The following is a 17436-nucleotide window of genomic DNA, read 5'->3' on the forward strand; positions in this document are numbered from 1 at the left end:
TATTCATGCTATGTATGAAAACAATACAGCTGAGAAGATGAATGGGTTTATTTCAGAGTACCCCTAATAACCATATTTTAGTTTAAGGGGTTGGGAAGGAAAGGCAAAAAAGAAAATGAAATTACTCACACTTGTATCCAGGCTGCAGATACTGATTGTATCTTCATCTTGAGTACTCTGTTTTCGTTTTTTCTATAAAACAAAATGAAAAGAAAAGCTTAGTTTTGATAATGCCAACTACCATTAGCTTGATCCTGAAACAAGTACACATAATGAAGTCACACACATAAATACAAGTGTGTATATATAGTTAATTATTTTCTCTCTTCATTATTATAATTACCATGTATGTGAGTATAAACTATTTTCACAAGTTGAAAAGCTACCCACTAGCACATTAGTAAATTAAATGTTGTTCCTTTTTCTGCTCAGTTTCTTCAGTTAAGAAACTTAGATCAAACTAAAGGCATAAGTAATTATTCCATGTTGTAAATTGTACTTTGGCACTTAATATGAACTTCTGTAACTAATGAGACTGTCAGGAGCAGAAACTCGTATTTTGTGTTGAAAGGCTAACCTTAAGATTTTCAAAACATATTCAGCAATCAAGTACTATTCCCAGACAGTCAATATAGTGAGAATAAAAGGTGAAATGTACTGCAGGAATTACATTAGCATGTATTTGGGTTTCACTATCCATGTCAGTGATTGCATTTCTGCTCTATATTCAGGTTTTGGTTTTGCAAATGGCACACCCTCCCTTGTGTCATTTCACAGCTTCACCACAAGATTCATATTCATGCCCTTCAAATAAGGATGACATTCCATTTAGCAGACCTCTGCATTTTCTACCAGGTCAAGAAGATTCAGGAAACAAGAGAAGTGACAGAATACAGGATTCTTATTTATCCAGCTGTGTTGTATTCCACAGCCAGCCAGAGATAAGCATTCACACATCACAGTTTCCAGTCTACAGGAGTCAAAGATGAGCAATTTAGAGTGAAAAAAACCCACACACAGATCCATACAGAGCTCCCAGATTATGAGATGATGCAAGCTCAGCTACCAGGCACAAGTTGCACACGATGCAGGTATTTTTTAATTATTAAAAAAATAGAGAGAGAAAAAAAACTGTGTCTCCCCTCCACAGTACCCATGCTCCCAGCTCTTGTGAAGCCTGGAGGTTTTATTCCATCAAGCCACTGAAACAACTACTGAATCTTCTGGGTCAAGCATAAGGTTTCTGAGAACTGCTTCTCTGATGAACACAGATAAGGAATATTTATCACAAAATCCAGATGTTTTGATTTCATGGGTTTTTTTAAATTAAACTGTAGGTGTTGAAACTTTTTTATATTTACTCACTAGTTTGCAGCAGATCTTTGACTTGTGTAATCATATTTAAATGCAGGAAGTAACTTCTCACAGGTTTTTTTGACAATAATTTCAAAGTCAGTGACAGCTGGGTTTTAACATCGTTATTATCCAGAAACTGGACCATGAGTTCTGTCACCACATTACCCAGTGAGAAATGTTTAATGAAAAGTAATTCTTCACTCTAGGACTAAGCACAATCAAATCCCTTTTACCATTACAGTTCATATTTTTAGCAACAAGTCAAAGGACTGACTAGAACACAGAAATTTCTGGACCAGACCACACTGAGCAACAAACAGAAATATCTGAAATCATATTGAGTATATTTGCTTACCCTGTGTCAGTCTCTTATAAGGCTGGGTTTTTTCCCCCACACAATAAATTAATCTGAATTAGTATTCAAGGGTTTGCCAGTGTGAATTCATTGTGCAAAACACAAAACAAGGATGAAATCTATCAGGTCAGTCCGTTGCCCAAAGGGTAGCATTTCCTAAGATCCCGGTGAAGTGTTGCAGACTATTTTTCAAACCTAATTAGACTTCTGTGAACACAAATGCGTGCATCCTTAAGTTTTACTCAAAAAAAAAAAAATTTATTTTACTGAAGTCTACCCTGAGGTTTTATTTCATAAAAAAGAAATTATTAAATGTACCAGCCCTCCCACACAGTGGTCACAAGTTAAATAAAAATGCAGGGTGTTTAGATTTGGAATACAGATTTCTACAAGAGAAGGATAAATTAAAATGGTGCATGGATCTGGTTTACCTGAGTCTATACTAACTGATAATGCTAGTATACAGATGGACAGGATGCTACTGCATTCACAGCTTGAGTTGGTGTTGCTTTTAGCCTGATATCTTTAGTGATAGAAGTATAAAAATGGTTCTAACCTAAGCCTCAGTCTACAAAATATTGGAAAAAAAAAAATGGAAGTTAATTCCAAAATCAGTATAGTAATTAAAAAAAGAGAGAGAAAAAGGTAAGTTTCGTGCTTGATTAGAGTATATGCTCCCAGTACTCTACAGGCAGGTCAAATTAGAAAAAAAAAATAAAATTCTCTGCCTAAAATAAATTCTATGCATTTTGAAACTATAATAAATGCTTTCTACAATGGAATAGACTCAATTTCATTGCTAATGGAGTGTAACAAATGAACACACACACAACAAATAGGCAGCTCCATTGTTAAATAACATTAAAAGACTCTTATTGCAGTCACATGGCTACAGATTAACACAGAAGGTGGCATTTCCAACACAGGCCAACTCTAATGAGAGCAGATTGAGACTATAAATTACATAATATGAAATAGAAGCCCACTGGGCAAGGTTACAGGATTAAAGTGAACTTGAACGAGGTAGGACAGCCCTTTTACTGGAGAGGGCAAGTTCCACAAACACTATGTCTGGGCTTCTAATTGCTACATTCAAATGTGTCCAAAGCACAGAGGTATCATGGACAAAGCAGTGGCCATGAGGACAAGCATCCACCGCAAGGCTATTCTGCACAAAATGTAATTAGGAGTAATTAACATGCTCATATCTTATTTAGAGACCACCTCTGTGGTTATATAACTAAATATCCAAACAGTCACAAGGAACAAAGCAGTATCACCTGTGATGTACAGACCAAAAGCAATGAAAAGACAGGGAAAGTCTAAGAAAAGCAACTACATATTAATTGTGGGACAGCGTGCACAAAGTAGATCTCTTGTTCTACCTCTTATTTCGTTGTGCTAATCAAAGGATCACTCCTCACTGTATTTCAAATCTTCTATTTATTGAAAAGTTATACACACACACACACACAAAAATAATCTACCAAACAACACATGTACTGTACTATTCTAAGCTTGCAATATTATACTTCTTAACTTCTCTGTAAGTTTGTCTCAGTGATTAGGCAAGACATGTCATTTCATACAGAAATTGTTAAATATTAACCACTGCAGGCAAGATCAATGTTTTAAATTCTCTGAGAGTTTCAAGGGCTATTACCATTGTATAAGGGGGAGGGGGAAAACCACGGCAAAAAAAAAAAAAATCCAATAATTTAGCTACCAGATAAATTTCTTTGCCCATAATAAGTGGATTAGAAGCAAAGATTGTAGTAGATATTGTGCAGGGAGCATAAGGTGCTCATTAAATTAATCCCTGCTCTTTGTGAGGAGCTTTTCCCCAAAGGAGTCCAAGTCCTGTCTCAGTTGCCATAGCACAATGCAGCTGACCTCTGAATCTCCCATGTTCCAGGAAATCACCCCTTAAATGTTACTCTCCATTTGATGTTTTAAACCACAGGGCACATGGAGCAATACAAACTTCACTGCGTTGTGATCTCACCACTTCCACGTGTATTCCTTTCCCAAGCCCCCCGAGCACAGTGGAACAGCTCCAGGACAAATCCAGAGGCAGAGGCAGGTGATGGAGCCCTGTGTGTATCACACCCCCCAGGAAAAGGCAGTACAGTGTCCTTAGCCCAGCCACATTCACTCACCACCTCCAGAGCTCGTGTTTTCCATGAGAATGCCAACCTGCAGCACTGCATGGGTACACTGAACACAAAACCTGGGATTGCTCCCATCAGGCTATGAGCAAGGGACAAATGCCACCTGCAGAGTATTGCTTTATCAGAATTTGTACATACATGAATCAAATAAACTGAAAACCATTATGAAGCTGTTTGACTTGCTGGGAAAAAAGGAAAGTTTGAAACACTTCGATAACTCCCCTTTTTTGCACAGTAGTTGGAGATCTTAAGAAAGGGGGACACATCTACAGGAAAAAAAGTAATAAGTATATGTTCTGATTAGAAATGTCTCTGTGTTTTCTGAGGGACCACACAGGTGCCTTACATGTATCTGAAAGGGTACCTCTGAGAAAACTTCTCTTATCACAAGTTTGAATCCTAAAATTTGTGATACTGTTGCCTGAAAGGCTGTGGCTGCATCCATAGTTACAGAGACAGGAGACTGGTCTTAACATAGCAGGAAAGAGTTGCTTTCCATAATTATCTCACAGGAGATGAGAAGGTAAAATATTCAATTACACATTAAAGCAGTGATTTAATTAAAGGAATTAAAGCAATAAGACATTGTTATAGGAAGGCTGGATTAACATCCTCTCCATCACAGGGTTTTACTTACCAATCCACAGATTTATATTTTACCAACTGGGAAACGAAATGCAAAGATGCACAAAAATAGCCTGACAAAACCCATCCTGTGACAGGGAAGGAAATGCTTTTCAGAAGAATTACTGACTTTTGTTAAATTATTCATTCTAAATGTTTAGAAATGTGTCTGCACACAGACTGGTATAAAAAAATAACAATTCAAGACAATGTATTTGCATAGGCACATCATACCCTTAGATCTTCTAAGTCACAGACAGACTAATTTCAAAATCAAACACGAAATAACTTACTTTTAAAGCCTTTTTTATGGTACAGAAATCTATTTAACAATGGAAGATCCATTCAATCTACTGAAATAGATTTTCCCAACCCTCCAAAACAAAAAGTCCAAAACCCAGAAAAATTTGGAAACCATTCAATTAGTTTGTATTTTCAGATTGCTTTCATATGAAAATATTTAAAAAACAGTCTTTTCAGAACATACCTCTGAACACACTTCAGCATTGCTAATTGGAAGAAAATAATTTTGTAAATAATGGAGTTATGATATAAGATCTCAATGAACGGAAGTAGGTAGAAGTGCATGTATATACACTAATATATAAAAATATATACATGTGCATATATAAGTACACACACACGTAATTTGCAATAACACAGAAAAGGGAAAACCATGGCTAACAAAGTTTTGAATCATTTTTACTGTTGAGGAAAAGGCAGGAAGGGATTCACTGTTCTGGGCTTTATGCTCCTCTCCATTTTATGGTACGCTTTTATCAGGGACAATGTCTTTATCAGACTGTTAAAAACCAAAACCAATCAAAGAAAAATAATTTGAAGAAATCAAGTAGAGTAAAAAAAATAAAATCCAAAAGGGATTAATGTGGAAGGAGGAGAGAAAACTGACCAAATAAATTTAATAAAAAGTCAAATATCACAGGCCAGAAAAGGTTCAAGTCACCCTCCAAAGGGTGGATTATGTCTGCATGAAAAGCAGCTCTATTACATGATTTTTTTCCTTTTAATTTTAAAAAGCAATCAGTATCTCCTTAGCCAGCTGAGAGCACTTTAAATCTACAAGGAACCTTCGCATCAAAAGCTTGTTGATGGCCCTAGGAGCACAGTCAGTGTTGAAGCAGCTGGGAATAAGGCAGGAACACACCATCATTTTCTTTATAGAAAGACACCAAATCACAACAATAATCCAGATTTCCATTTGAATTTCTACTCACACTGGTTTTATGCAAGATTCCTTTAAAAAAGAAAAAAATCCAGTTGGTTTATAAATTCTCTTTTTTATCAGCAACGTCCACATGTGTACATACAAATATGCATGAGCACTTCTGTGCACCCTTCTAATTCTTAAATCCTTAACCTGTACAGAAGCTGCTAAGTTCAAAAGAATATTTCAAAAGAATATTCAGACACCAGAATTCTCATATTTTTTTACTTTGTAGTTTGTCAGTGCGTCCACACCCATCCAACTAACACGTTGATCTCTCTCTTAAAAAGCCTTGAAAAGTACCTCTTGCCAAGACCATATTTATTCCTTTAATGACTCCAAAAATTCCATCTGCTGTTGTTTCTGTGTTATATGTTTCAAGTTTTCACTGTTTTCCATTTCAAATCACATTCAAATGTTCTCAAAGTTATCAAGCTCCCCATCAGTTATATCAGAGAGTATGAAGGACTTGAAGTCAAGACAGAATCCAGTGATGAGGCACAAATAGTACAAAACAGATATTAAAAGGTATGAAAGAAGCGAGGTAGAATGAAAGAAGCAATGCACAGTTCTAGAAAGAAATCCATAGAGCAGGGAAAGGTACCATATTAATCACACAAACATCTCTGCAATCCCCAGCAAGAAATCCCCTCATTTCCTGTTCAGTGTGATCCTTGGTTCCGAGGTAACCAACTGCAATTGCACGAACAAGTGATAATTCATTTCCGCTCTTTCAGAGAGAGGTGGATCTTCCATCATCTTTTAAAGCCCTCTTTCACTTTACCTTCATGCCAGTAGCAGTGTTGCCTCCCTGTTCCGTCTTTCACTTCCATGGCTGTACCACTGACAGTTCCATGGGAAGACAAAAACATCTGAAAGTGAGTTTTTCAAGCATGATGCTTTTTGTTTTAGCTGAATGATGCCTTATTATGCTTTTTGGGACCCTAATTTCAGAATACTGTATTCTAACACTAAATGTTTTTAAAAGAACAGAACCTGCTACCCTGCATTTCAGTATCACAGTTCTTTATGTCATACTGGCAAAAGGAACTTGTGATCACAAATTCCTTAGTTTTATAATAAAACTGGTTCCCGTGTATTTTTCCGCTGCCCTCTACTGTCCAGAACACCAGAGACATTCCAGGTTTCGTTTTCTCAAGAGCGACACAAAAATCTAAACATTAACTCTATTGTTTTTAAGGGAGAAATAGCCAGAGGTGACTCCACAGTAGAGTCTGCACCGAGCCTGGGACACAGCTTGGAAGGTCCGACTTCCCACCCTGCACATGTTCAGCTGGCAGGAGCCCTGGATACTGGTGTTAGGAACAGAACTTACTTGTTCCTCACGTTGCAAGGAAAACAAACAAATGAAAAAACAGACTCTGCTCTAAGTCTGTTACAGCACAGCAGAAAGCTCAAAGGGAGGTGAGGTCATCTGTGGTGCTTAAGACCTTGCCACTGAAACTATTTAAGCCCTTCTGAGGAACCCTCCCCATCCCTGCCAGCCAAAATGGCAGCTCCTCCTCACCCTCCTCTCACCACGGCAAGTTCTGCAGTGCTTATTGTGATGGATCTGAGATTTTCCGGTCAATGTAATAGAAAATGAACACTGAAGTGAACAATGAAATGAAAGTTATATTCAATGTGTTTAACATTAACAACAGGAAATGGGTGTGCATGTACGGGATGCTGTAAGGACAAGGAGTAGCAGAGCTTTGTTTGAGGACTGGTATTTATTCTGTCTTTATTTAACCTTCTTCCTTCCCCTATTTGGAAGACAGAGGAGAGGATCAGTAATGGGAATCTAGCAGATTCTAACTTCTTTACAGTTTACTGTAAAGTCCAAATCAAATACAGCTAAATAAGTTACATTTATTTCTTACTTCATTGGAGTTTTTTGTTACATGAGTGAACAGCAACCTCTATTATACAATCCTTTCTCAGAACCTGAAGACTGCTATGTAAATTATGCTTTTATTTAACACAATGAATATCTAAGGATACTAAATTCACACAGGATATAAATAAAAACTAAGATGCAGTTCAGAAGAGTCCACACACTATTTAGATTCATTCTCTGCTCTTCTCACAAATGCTTTTCAGCTGGGTTCTGTCAGATCCAGTTCTTTATGCCCCCAGATAAAATAATCAGTCAGCATGCAAATAATCCCTGGACTCCTTTGCCTTTGGCAACTTCATCTGAAGTGATGAAGTTGCAGCTCCGAGCCTTGTATGTTGGTGTGGAGGGAGTTTATTACAGGTCTAGTTGTAAAACCAAGAATAATCAAAGTTGGGGTGTTTTAGTGCTCTAACTCTATCCTCAAAGATTTTGTGTACTTGCACATGGTGACTTCCTCTGCCTGGACAGCAACAACCTGTACTTGCTGCTGCTGACCATTTAATCACAGCTGTCAACAACCAGTTCTAGGCCCAAACTGTGGCATCTGTGCATGTAAGAGGGAAGACTTTTTTTCTTGGAACAAAAACCACAAAGAAATTTTCTCACTTGAAAAGCAGATTCATTCAAATGACACGATTTCTTTTTTTTTTTTTTTTGGCTTGTGGCTTTCATTGTTTGTTTGTTTTTAAAAATCCAACTAAGCATCTCATTGTAAAAGGGAGGTTGGATCACTGATGCTGTGCACAGCACCAGAACCACATACAGCAGAATGAAATAATCTCCATGAACTAGGTTTTCATGTGTCATTCAATTGGCTGATGTGCATAAACTGCAGTCACTCCAACCTTTTCTAATTCTCTACTGCTGCTCTGCCTTCCCCCAGTCTCCTGCCCTCAGCACCACAGTGCTGCTGTACCTTTAAACCACAGACAGGTTCCTGCATGTGGCTTTTGATGTAAGTGCCTCAAGTGCTGCTCTTCAGCATCACACAGAATAAAGAAAATGGCTGCACCCAAAATGCATTTTTCTGCAGATAAAAATAATACTACTTTTAGTGAAACTGCATGTTGTTATATCTATTTTGGACAAAGCATATAGAACAGGAGATGGAATTTGCACCCAACTTAAAAGATTTCAAAGTGAGCGCAGCAATATTAGTAGAGGCTAAACAATCTGTGTGATTTTACTTCAACCACAGATTTCCCATGTGTTCCATGAAAACTGGCATCTATTTTTCTTCTGCTATAAATTTTCAAATGAAAATTCATCTAAAATACATACCCATAGCAAATATGCATATTAATTACATCCAAAAAAACTACACTAATTTAATAGTGTGGCAATTAAAAATAGCCAGTCCCAGTCTTAAGTTATTTAATAAAACTTGAGAATTCAATTTTATTATGTCTATTAAACTAATTTTATTCATTGACTAGCTCTTCATTCATCTGACAGTCTTAATAAACTCTCCAAGCCTGCTGAAATTTTGATACCTTTCTTAAACACGATTTAAGTCAGAACTGCAAAAAGTACACCAGGTAACATCTTAAAAATATTCTGTGCAACAAATTTACCACAGATCGTCTCTTTCACTGTTGAAAATTGTCACAGGGAACATAAAAACCCTAACACACACACACATATATAATATATATAATATAATCCCCATTAACAATCCAGTCTTAAGTTTCAGCGTACTTAAGCCTCATTCTCCACAGCAAATCCAAGAGCATACAGGCCTTTGAACACAGTCACAGAATTTTGGTTGGAAAAACTCTCTAAGATCACCAAGTCCAACCATTAACCCCGCACTGCCAAGGCCACCAGTAACCTATATCCCTCAGTGCCACATCTACCTAACTTTTAAATCCCTCCAGGGATGGTGACTCCACCAACTCCCTTGGCAGCCCGTTCCAGTGCTTGACAAACCTTTCTGTGAAGAAATTTTCCCTAATATCCAATCTAAACCTGCCCTGGTGCAACTTGAGGCCATTTCCTCCTGTCCTATCACTTGATACCTGGGAGAAGAGAGCAACCCCCACCCAGCTACAACCTCCTTTCAGGCAGGCGCAGAGAGCCATAAGGTCTCCATATCCCTGACTTGCCTCACACTTCAGGCCTCCACCTTTACCACATGTTTTTAAGAACTTCAAAGTGCAGTTTCAGTCAATGTAGACACAAATATTTTGAAACAGATTTGCTTCTTAAATGAGAGGAAGCTCTCTAGTTCTCCAGCAAGTGAAAGGATGCTATAAACTGGGACTGGAGCTGCAAAGTTAAGAGATCTGTTCACTTGTGTCCTAATGTGCTACTCTTATTCACATATTAACAGCCCAAAATCAAAACCCACACAAATCATTAAGAACAACCCAGTACTAAATGCTAACTATTGCAACATGTAAAACAGGTCTGAAAAGTTTTTACCCCACTAAGTTTGAAATTACAGATTTTAATTCTATACTTCATTCTACTGCTTAATTAACATTACAATCAGAAGCATTTACCCCAAAAATATTTAACCTGAATCTCCCTTGCTGTGAAATAAGCCTGCTTATTCCTGTGCTACCCTTGGCAAATACAGAGGAGAAGTGCCCACTTTATAATTGTTCCCACACACTCAGAGACAAACGTACTCACACCTCATATCACGTCTTGGTTTTGGATACACAAGATGCACTAAATCTTTTAAACTTCCTTCAAAGGCTGTATTTTCTACAGTTATTATCAGTCTTGATAATTTTCTGTGCACATTTTTCCAAAGTGCAGAGTCTGTAACAGCACCCAGTTTTCCAGGTGTTACCACATCCACAAGCTGCAGAGCAGAATCATTCTGCACTGTAAATACACTGGAAATAGGATCTGTTGCAGCTTTCACTTTGATAATGGATACACTAATGCATATTGCTATAAATGCTCCCCTAGCATCAGCCAAAATCCTCATTTTCATGCTAGGAGACAGAGGCAGAGATGATTATTACACATGTATGATAAAAAAAACAAAACCAAAACACCTAAACCCACCATCCTGCAGCAGCAAACTACCAACACAGAGAGAAAAATAAACCGTCCTCCATCCCACTGGGAATATCCGAGTGTATTACCTAGACCAATTTCTTTCCTTACAGAAGGAAACAATCCTGCTAAGCAAAATTTTGTTTTAATCAATACCCTGTTATAAATCCTGGCATGCTTGGAAGCAATATCTGTGCAATTTCAACTTAAACACACACAAACAATAAAGAGTTCCACGAGCCCAAATTCACGCTTACCTGGTAATGCACAAAAAAGCAGCACCACACCATGAGGTACTTTGTATTGTACTCAGATTTTAGGAGGTTTCTTAACATTCAACGTGACTATGAAAAGTCTTTGTTACAAAGGAGTCCCTATGTCTCTCCTTCAGTTTTGGGCAGGAACTCCTCCCCATGCAGCCACACAGTTTGCTCTCGCTTCCTGTCATGCAGCAGACTACAAGTGTCAGAAGCCGAGGGATCCGTATTGTCCTGTTTATCTCTGTTGTGGTTTGCTCCCACAGACTTCTTCCAATAATATTTTAAACAGACAAAAATGGTTTAGGAATTGCCAACAGATGAATGGCACCAGTTAAAGGTAAAGATATCATTAACATGCTTTTAAAATAAAAGGTTGGTGTTTGGGTACTTTGAGACTCAGTAACTGAAACACAGTCCATCTCCTACCTGTGCCATTCTCAGTCTTAAACAGTAGCAATGGGCTTTAAACTCAAGGGCAGACAACTATCTCCAAGTGTAGACGTCTCAGCAAACTAAACAGCTGGTAGATACTGGATAGAGCTTTTAAATATTTATTTTACGAAAAAATTTTAGTATTTGAAAAGTTAGGGGATCTGCTAAGCAGGGATTCTAAAATTAACAGAAAGTGTAATAGAAAGAATTCAGCAAAGAATGTTTTAGAACCAGTCCAGAATAAAGAACCAGAGATAAGCTTGACAGAGCACCCAAAGTTTGGATGTGAGAAGATGTCAAGGAAGTGCTGACTTTGATTTTATCCCTGGTAGTTCAGTATAACTGACGAGAGAAACTCCATTTTTGTTGATTCTCCTCCAATCTGGATAAGGAAGCCTTTAGCAGCTGCATCCTATGAAACCTGGTGAATCTTTGTTTCACTGGAGTTTTGAAAGCTATGTATCTTAAGCATCAAGAAAGCATTCAACTTAAAGTTATTGTTCCCTCAGAAATACGAAATAAGACTGTTCCTTAATGACATAAAATTTCCCAGCTCACGTGGATTTTCAAACCTGCAGATCTCCTCCTGCAAGGGGGACACACACACTGGTGTGTGATCATCAGTGTGACCGAGAACTTGAGGTCAATAAACTGACAGGATTAGGTTCCAGACTCATAATCTAAACTGCAAAATATAATAGTTCCTTGAGAGTTCTTATATTTGCATGACAAATCATTCTGCAGACAAGAACAGCTGAGTGAGACTGACTTGCTAATAATGAGTCTTCAGTGGGGTCTCTCAAACTGTCAGCTGGGTCACCAGTGTTTTCTAGTACATGTTTCCCTTTGATATATACTCAGTTAATTTTCTGGTTTGGCCACCTTATTAAGTCACATTTCTTCAAGGTAAGAAAAGCTAAGATTCACAAGATGCTTATCTGCAAGTCACCAAAATACATAATTTCATACACACTACATGAAAATTTGTGTTTGCCTATGATTCATTTCAGCTGCATTTGAGCAGCCCCGTTCAAAATCTAGACACACATAAATATCAACTTCCCTTAAATAAAGTTAGGTAGAAAACAATGCAGAATATTGACCCCAAAAAATGGAATCCATAATCATCTCAAGTGGTTGAAACACAAGCTTTGGACAGCTTTTATACAAGTCATCCTCAGAAACCAGCAAAAAGAAACTACTGAGAGAAAGATGAGATTTGGTTCTTTTTTAAAGCATATGTGGACTCTAATGTAAAGAACAAGTGCATATACAGGGAGAAGTAAGATCCTGGAACTTTTCTAATGCTTTGTACACACACTGTAAATACCCAGTGAAAAGTTTCCTGAGTGCTCTACCTTCTAAAATAGTTTCTATGCATGTGTAAGATCCCGCATTCTTGGTTTGGGAAAACTTCTTGATTAGTCATATTAGACAACTAAATATGTTCCCACTACTATTGCAAAGAGACTTCTGTGTTTGTTTAAGACTTAAGTAATAATTGTTTGAGAAGTTCAGGCAAGTATCCATACTGGACAAAGAAGAACAGCTGAATGTCAACAGTTTCATTTTAACATACCAGTACAATGAATACATTTTTGTCATATTTTCTACATTAACAGATACAAAGTTCAAGCCAGATATTTAGCAAAGCCTGTAAACTTTTTTTTTTTTTTTTTTTTTACTACATTCTCAATGTTAAATTCTGTAACAAATGTGGATAGAGCCTTCCCAAATCTTTTTTCGTGAAGCCCAGCCATGACTTGACTTGACTATGTTAAACTAGAATTAGACATTTCAGGTGCAGGGAGGGTGAGTATTGTTTGATAACAGTTTAAGCACTGAAAAAGGTATGAAGGCAATCTGGGATTTTCACTTAATTCAGCTCTTTAGCGGATGCAGCTGAGTCATTTCACTTCTAAACCAATAGAGCTTCATCTGCACATGTCACTTAAGGCTGAATTCCACCCCAAAAGAAGTGCTTCAAACCTTGTCTTAGTAAATTATTTACAGGTGTCTGAAGAGTCTGTTAAAGCATAAGATTAATTCAGTCTAAAAACATAGTTTAAAAATTAGGAAAAACAACGTGAAATGCACTAAGAAGTTGACATGAATAAATATGAAGATTTAAGATATTATGCCTGAGCAAACAATAAAAGTAATTTTAAAAACAGCTATCTTCTTTCTCCTTTAATTAAATTATTTGGCAATAATATTCCACTTTTTATTAAATATCTTATATCCTGTAAATTATTGTAACTATATATATCTATACACACACACATAATTAATTCACATACCCTGTATCCTTACACTTCACTCCTGGTCTGTCCCTATCTTGTTCAATCTTTTGTGACTTGCTCAGATCTACGAACACAGAGCTGTTTTTGCCAGCTGCCTACTTCCAGTGGGCAAGAATGTCAAGACAAATGTAAATTCGGGTAGGACGATCACAGCACTTCAAACTTCATTTTTAAAGAAAACAAGCCCTTAATAAGGTGGTGCAATCTTTCTTGAGAGAAAAAAGTTTCTGCTGAGCTTGGAGGAAGAAGATAAAAGGTGAAACTGATACCAGTGAAGCACCAATTCCTTTGAGAAAAGGAGCTGTGACATCTCTGCAGACAGAAAATGCTAACTGAAAGACCCTTCAGAAAGCAGACTTTTTAGGGCAAGACTTAAAAAAATTACTCAAGCATTTCCATTTTGAGGTAATGTAAATGCTGTTGGCCTGTCTTCCCTACCCAAAGATGAGCTAAAACCCAATCTAGCCACCTTCTTTTCAGACTTTTCCAGCAGAACACAGTCTATTTTTCAAAGGAAATACATATAAATTCTATATATAAGCCTGCAATTTTTTTTTCAAGGATTCTTTACTTTATTAACTTGTCAGTAGATCTAAGTTATTTCTTAAACCATCTTTCACCCCCTACAGGAAACCCTAATCCTCTGCTATCAGAATTTGGCAATACCTCAGCCAGCATTAAATATAGGAGTGCAATTATTTCAAGTGTTATTATACTCATAGGTTTGTGGTTTCTCACATGTAACCCCAGAGATAACGACATGGAGAATTCTAAGACAATGCTTCCCAGAATGTGGAAAAGTTTGTCATGGTTTTGTGAAGACACTGAGAAGAGAATAATTTTTATTTTTACTTCTAGGATTGTAGTAGTCCAGAAGCAAGTGCCTCACCAAACTGCACCAGTCACTGCCCAACTGAGCACCCTCAGGAAGTGCTGCAGTTCCCCTCTCATCTCCTCCCAGTATCCTTCCAGTCAGGACATGCAATCTAATCTTCTTAGGATTGCTATAACTGCCCTCATTTCACGACCTTCTCACAAGGCTACTGGACTGCTTTGGACTGGAAGTGTCTGCTGGCACATAGATTAAAACTGCTTTCTCATTGTGCATTATGAGTGTTTTAAGAACACTAAATATAACTCTCTCTGAAAAGCTTTAGAACTAACCACAGTCCAGAAACAAACAGCACCAGCGTACAATTTTTGCACCAAACCCAATGTAGTAAGTATTTTTAAATGTGCATTTTACAGATCTTTAGAACATTACCTCAGATCATGTTAGGATCATATTGTATGCAGTGCTCCATACATCCTCAATCAGAATGGGATAGCCCATTTCAAAACATGTAGAAGAACCCAGGAATTACAAAAATCTGTCACCATGAATGAAATATAAGAGCTGCAACAGATCTGAATCTACTATAAAAAATTTAATTTAGCATTATTTAACAAATGTTACAGTATGTTCTTACATATGTTTAGTTTGTAAATTCTTTCTAGAAAGAATAGTTTATTATTATGTTTACATGCTATCTAGCAAACTGGAGACCTGTTTTGCTGGCTGTTACTGTAATAAGAAAATTTGTTTCCAGGTTGCAATAAATAGAGGATACCATCATATCATTCTTATTATGCATTTGTGGCAGAGTTTAAAAGATAGCCATAATTTTTACTTGCTGTATACATTCTAACCACAACATTAGCTTTCAAGAAGAAAAGCAAACAAAAAAGCAATTCAAGTCCATGTGTGCAGCCAGCTGTGTCTACTATCATGTGGATCATCTGAATCTGAAACAGTATAGCATCAATAAAACACCAATACAAAGTTAAAAATTGCTTCTAAAATGCTGGTTTCTCAGACAGAATTAAATTCAGCTGGACAACAGCATCACCCTCTTAACCATTACAAGTTTCTGAAACAAAGTCATAGGAAACAGTAAATTCACATCACGTGTTCTCGAAGAGCAGCCACTGGTGGGGTGGGGGAAAACAAATACAAAGAAATGGGCAGAGTTTGGTTTGAGTTAAATTGAACTGGGGTCAAGTTCATCTGCTGCTGAACAAAGAAAAGAACAGTAAATGACAGCAGGAGTACAAGGTAACACCCAGTCTATGATTAAAGACAGGAAATCTGCTATATAACAGAACATCCAACTCAGCCGAAGATAATGACAATTGGACCTATCTGCTTCATCACATGCTGCCTCTAGCTCAGTATTGTTTGTATGTGCAAAAGAGCTGGCATGACAGGTTAATAGCATATACAGAATATTTCTACTATAAATAACAAACCACACCCGGAACAAAAATAAACTTGTTACAAAGCACTTACAAAGATCCATAAAATAAAACCCTACAACGTTAACAGAATGACCCTATGAAGTATTTTTTTAAAAAAAACCCACATCAATTCTGTCAAAAGATAACATGAAATTATAAGAAATCCTTCCAAATTGCAGATATCTGACTATTTTCATTATCAGAAAAACTCAAAATATTAATTGAATAACTGAGCTGTAATAAGCAGAATACCTACCCTTTACAACACAAACAATGAATCTTGCAGGTGTAAAAGTCTGTGAAGGTCTCTTCAAGAACGTGTTAGCTGCTGTAAAAGCACAACTTGAAATTCTTGCCCCAAGAAACAGAATCTAAAGTGTCTTTTCTATAACTAGCATGTAATTAACTTGAAAGCACCTCTGTGAACTAGATAGACAGGTATCATGGCTGTGTTACTTAACTCACAGATGACTTAAGATGTAGAGGCAGTGAAAGTTTAATAAAACAGCTACTGAACTGAGTTAGTGAAGTCACTGCAAACTCCTATTACAGCCCTCTCTAGATAGCGTGAGCAATAACAGCTCATAAAACGTGCACAAAATGTCCTAAATCATTAAAATCCTGTTGGAGTCTTTAGGCCAGCCTGCATCACTCTCCTTCGTAGCTCACCTCTCAACAACTCACAGATGTCTCTCCAGCACATGTTCATGATTTTTGCTGTACTATTGTATGCAAAGGACCTTGCAATTTACCCTACCCATTGATCCTACAAAAAGATATGGACATTTGTTACAGACCTAAGAACTAACATATCAACAAACTGTGTTTTGTCGGAATTTCAGATAAAACATTCCAGCATGACAAGACTAACCTGACATCACACACTGCGGACAGAAGCCATGGTAATGAAACCACACTGAGTCAGCACCTGAGTTTGGAATAATACAATTTGGAATTCTTCAAAATCATCTCACAGGCAATGTTACCCTGCACTGCTTTTTAAATTCAGTGTATACATTAAGAATAAACAATTCTGATATGTGTTTTGGAACTGCAGATGGAATTGACTGCTATCCAGTTACGCAAATGCCACACAATGAATTTCTGATAGCATCTCTATTGTTTGCCAACATAAACCTTGCTGTTCCAAGAGAAATTAGTCTTGTGACTAATCAACAACAGTTCCAATGGTTTGTTCAAAAACAAAACCAATAACAAGCTAAACCTTTTAAAACTCCGCCCACAGAATAAGCAGAGAGACATCAAACCCAACTCTTTTACAAACAAGAATCAGTGTCCAGGGTGTCTACTTGCTCCAGTTTATAAGCCCTAGTCAGAATCGTGGATCACTGAAGGAAATATGTAGCACTCCTGTTGCCCCTTACATTGCTGCTATCACAGAGTGAAGTAAAGTTTCCCTGCTCCAGGAATGCTGCAGAGAAAGAACTGCAAGAACAGACTTATAGAATCGCTTCTTACTATTTTTAGTAACAGGGATAGAGACATTCTGGTTCAAGACAG

The 17436-nt window shown here is 37.3% G+C and overlaps 1 protein-coding gene across 3 annotated transcripts in view; it reads right to left on the reverse strand.

The window, feature by feature from the left end:
* Positions 1 to 17436, reverse strand: part of ARHGEF3 (Rho guanine nucleotide exchange factor 3) — a 113447-nt gene that overhangs the window by 57049 nt on the left and 38962 nt on the right. For 2 of the 3 annotated variants that reach the window (XR_003527209.1, XM_027640555.1), the window contains exon 4: positions 130 to 192. Coding sequence is in view for 2 of the 3 variants with exons in the window: in XM_027640555.1 (XP_027496356.1) it covers positions 130 to 192 (63 nt within the window). In the remaining variant the exon portion in view is untranslated. Of the gene's footprint in view, positions 1 to 129; positions 193 to 10900; positions 10949 to 17436 lie in introns of those variants that run through there. The other variant, XM_027640556.1, reaches the window with a different exon arrangement.

The sequence above is a fragment of the Corapipo altera genome, unplaced genomic scaffold, assembly GCF_003945725.1.
Source record: "Corapipo altera isolate COAL_440 unplaced genomic scaffold, ASM394572v1 55, whole genome shotgun sequence".
Lineage (NCBI taxonomy): Eukaryota > Metazoa > Chordata > Aves > Passeriformes > Pipridae > Corapipo > Corapipo altera.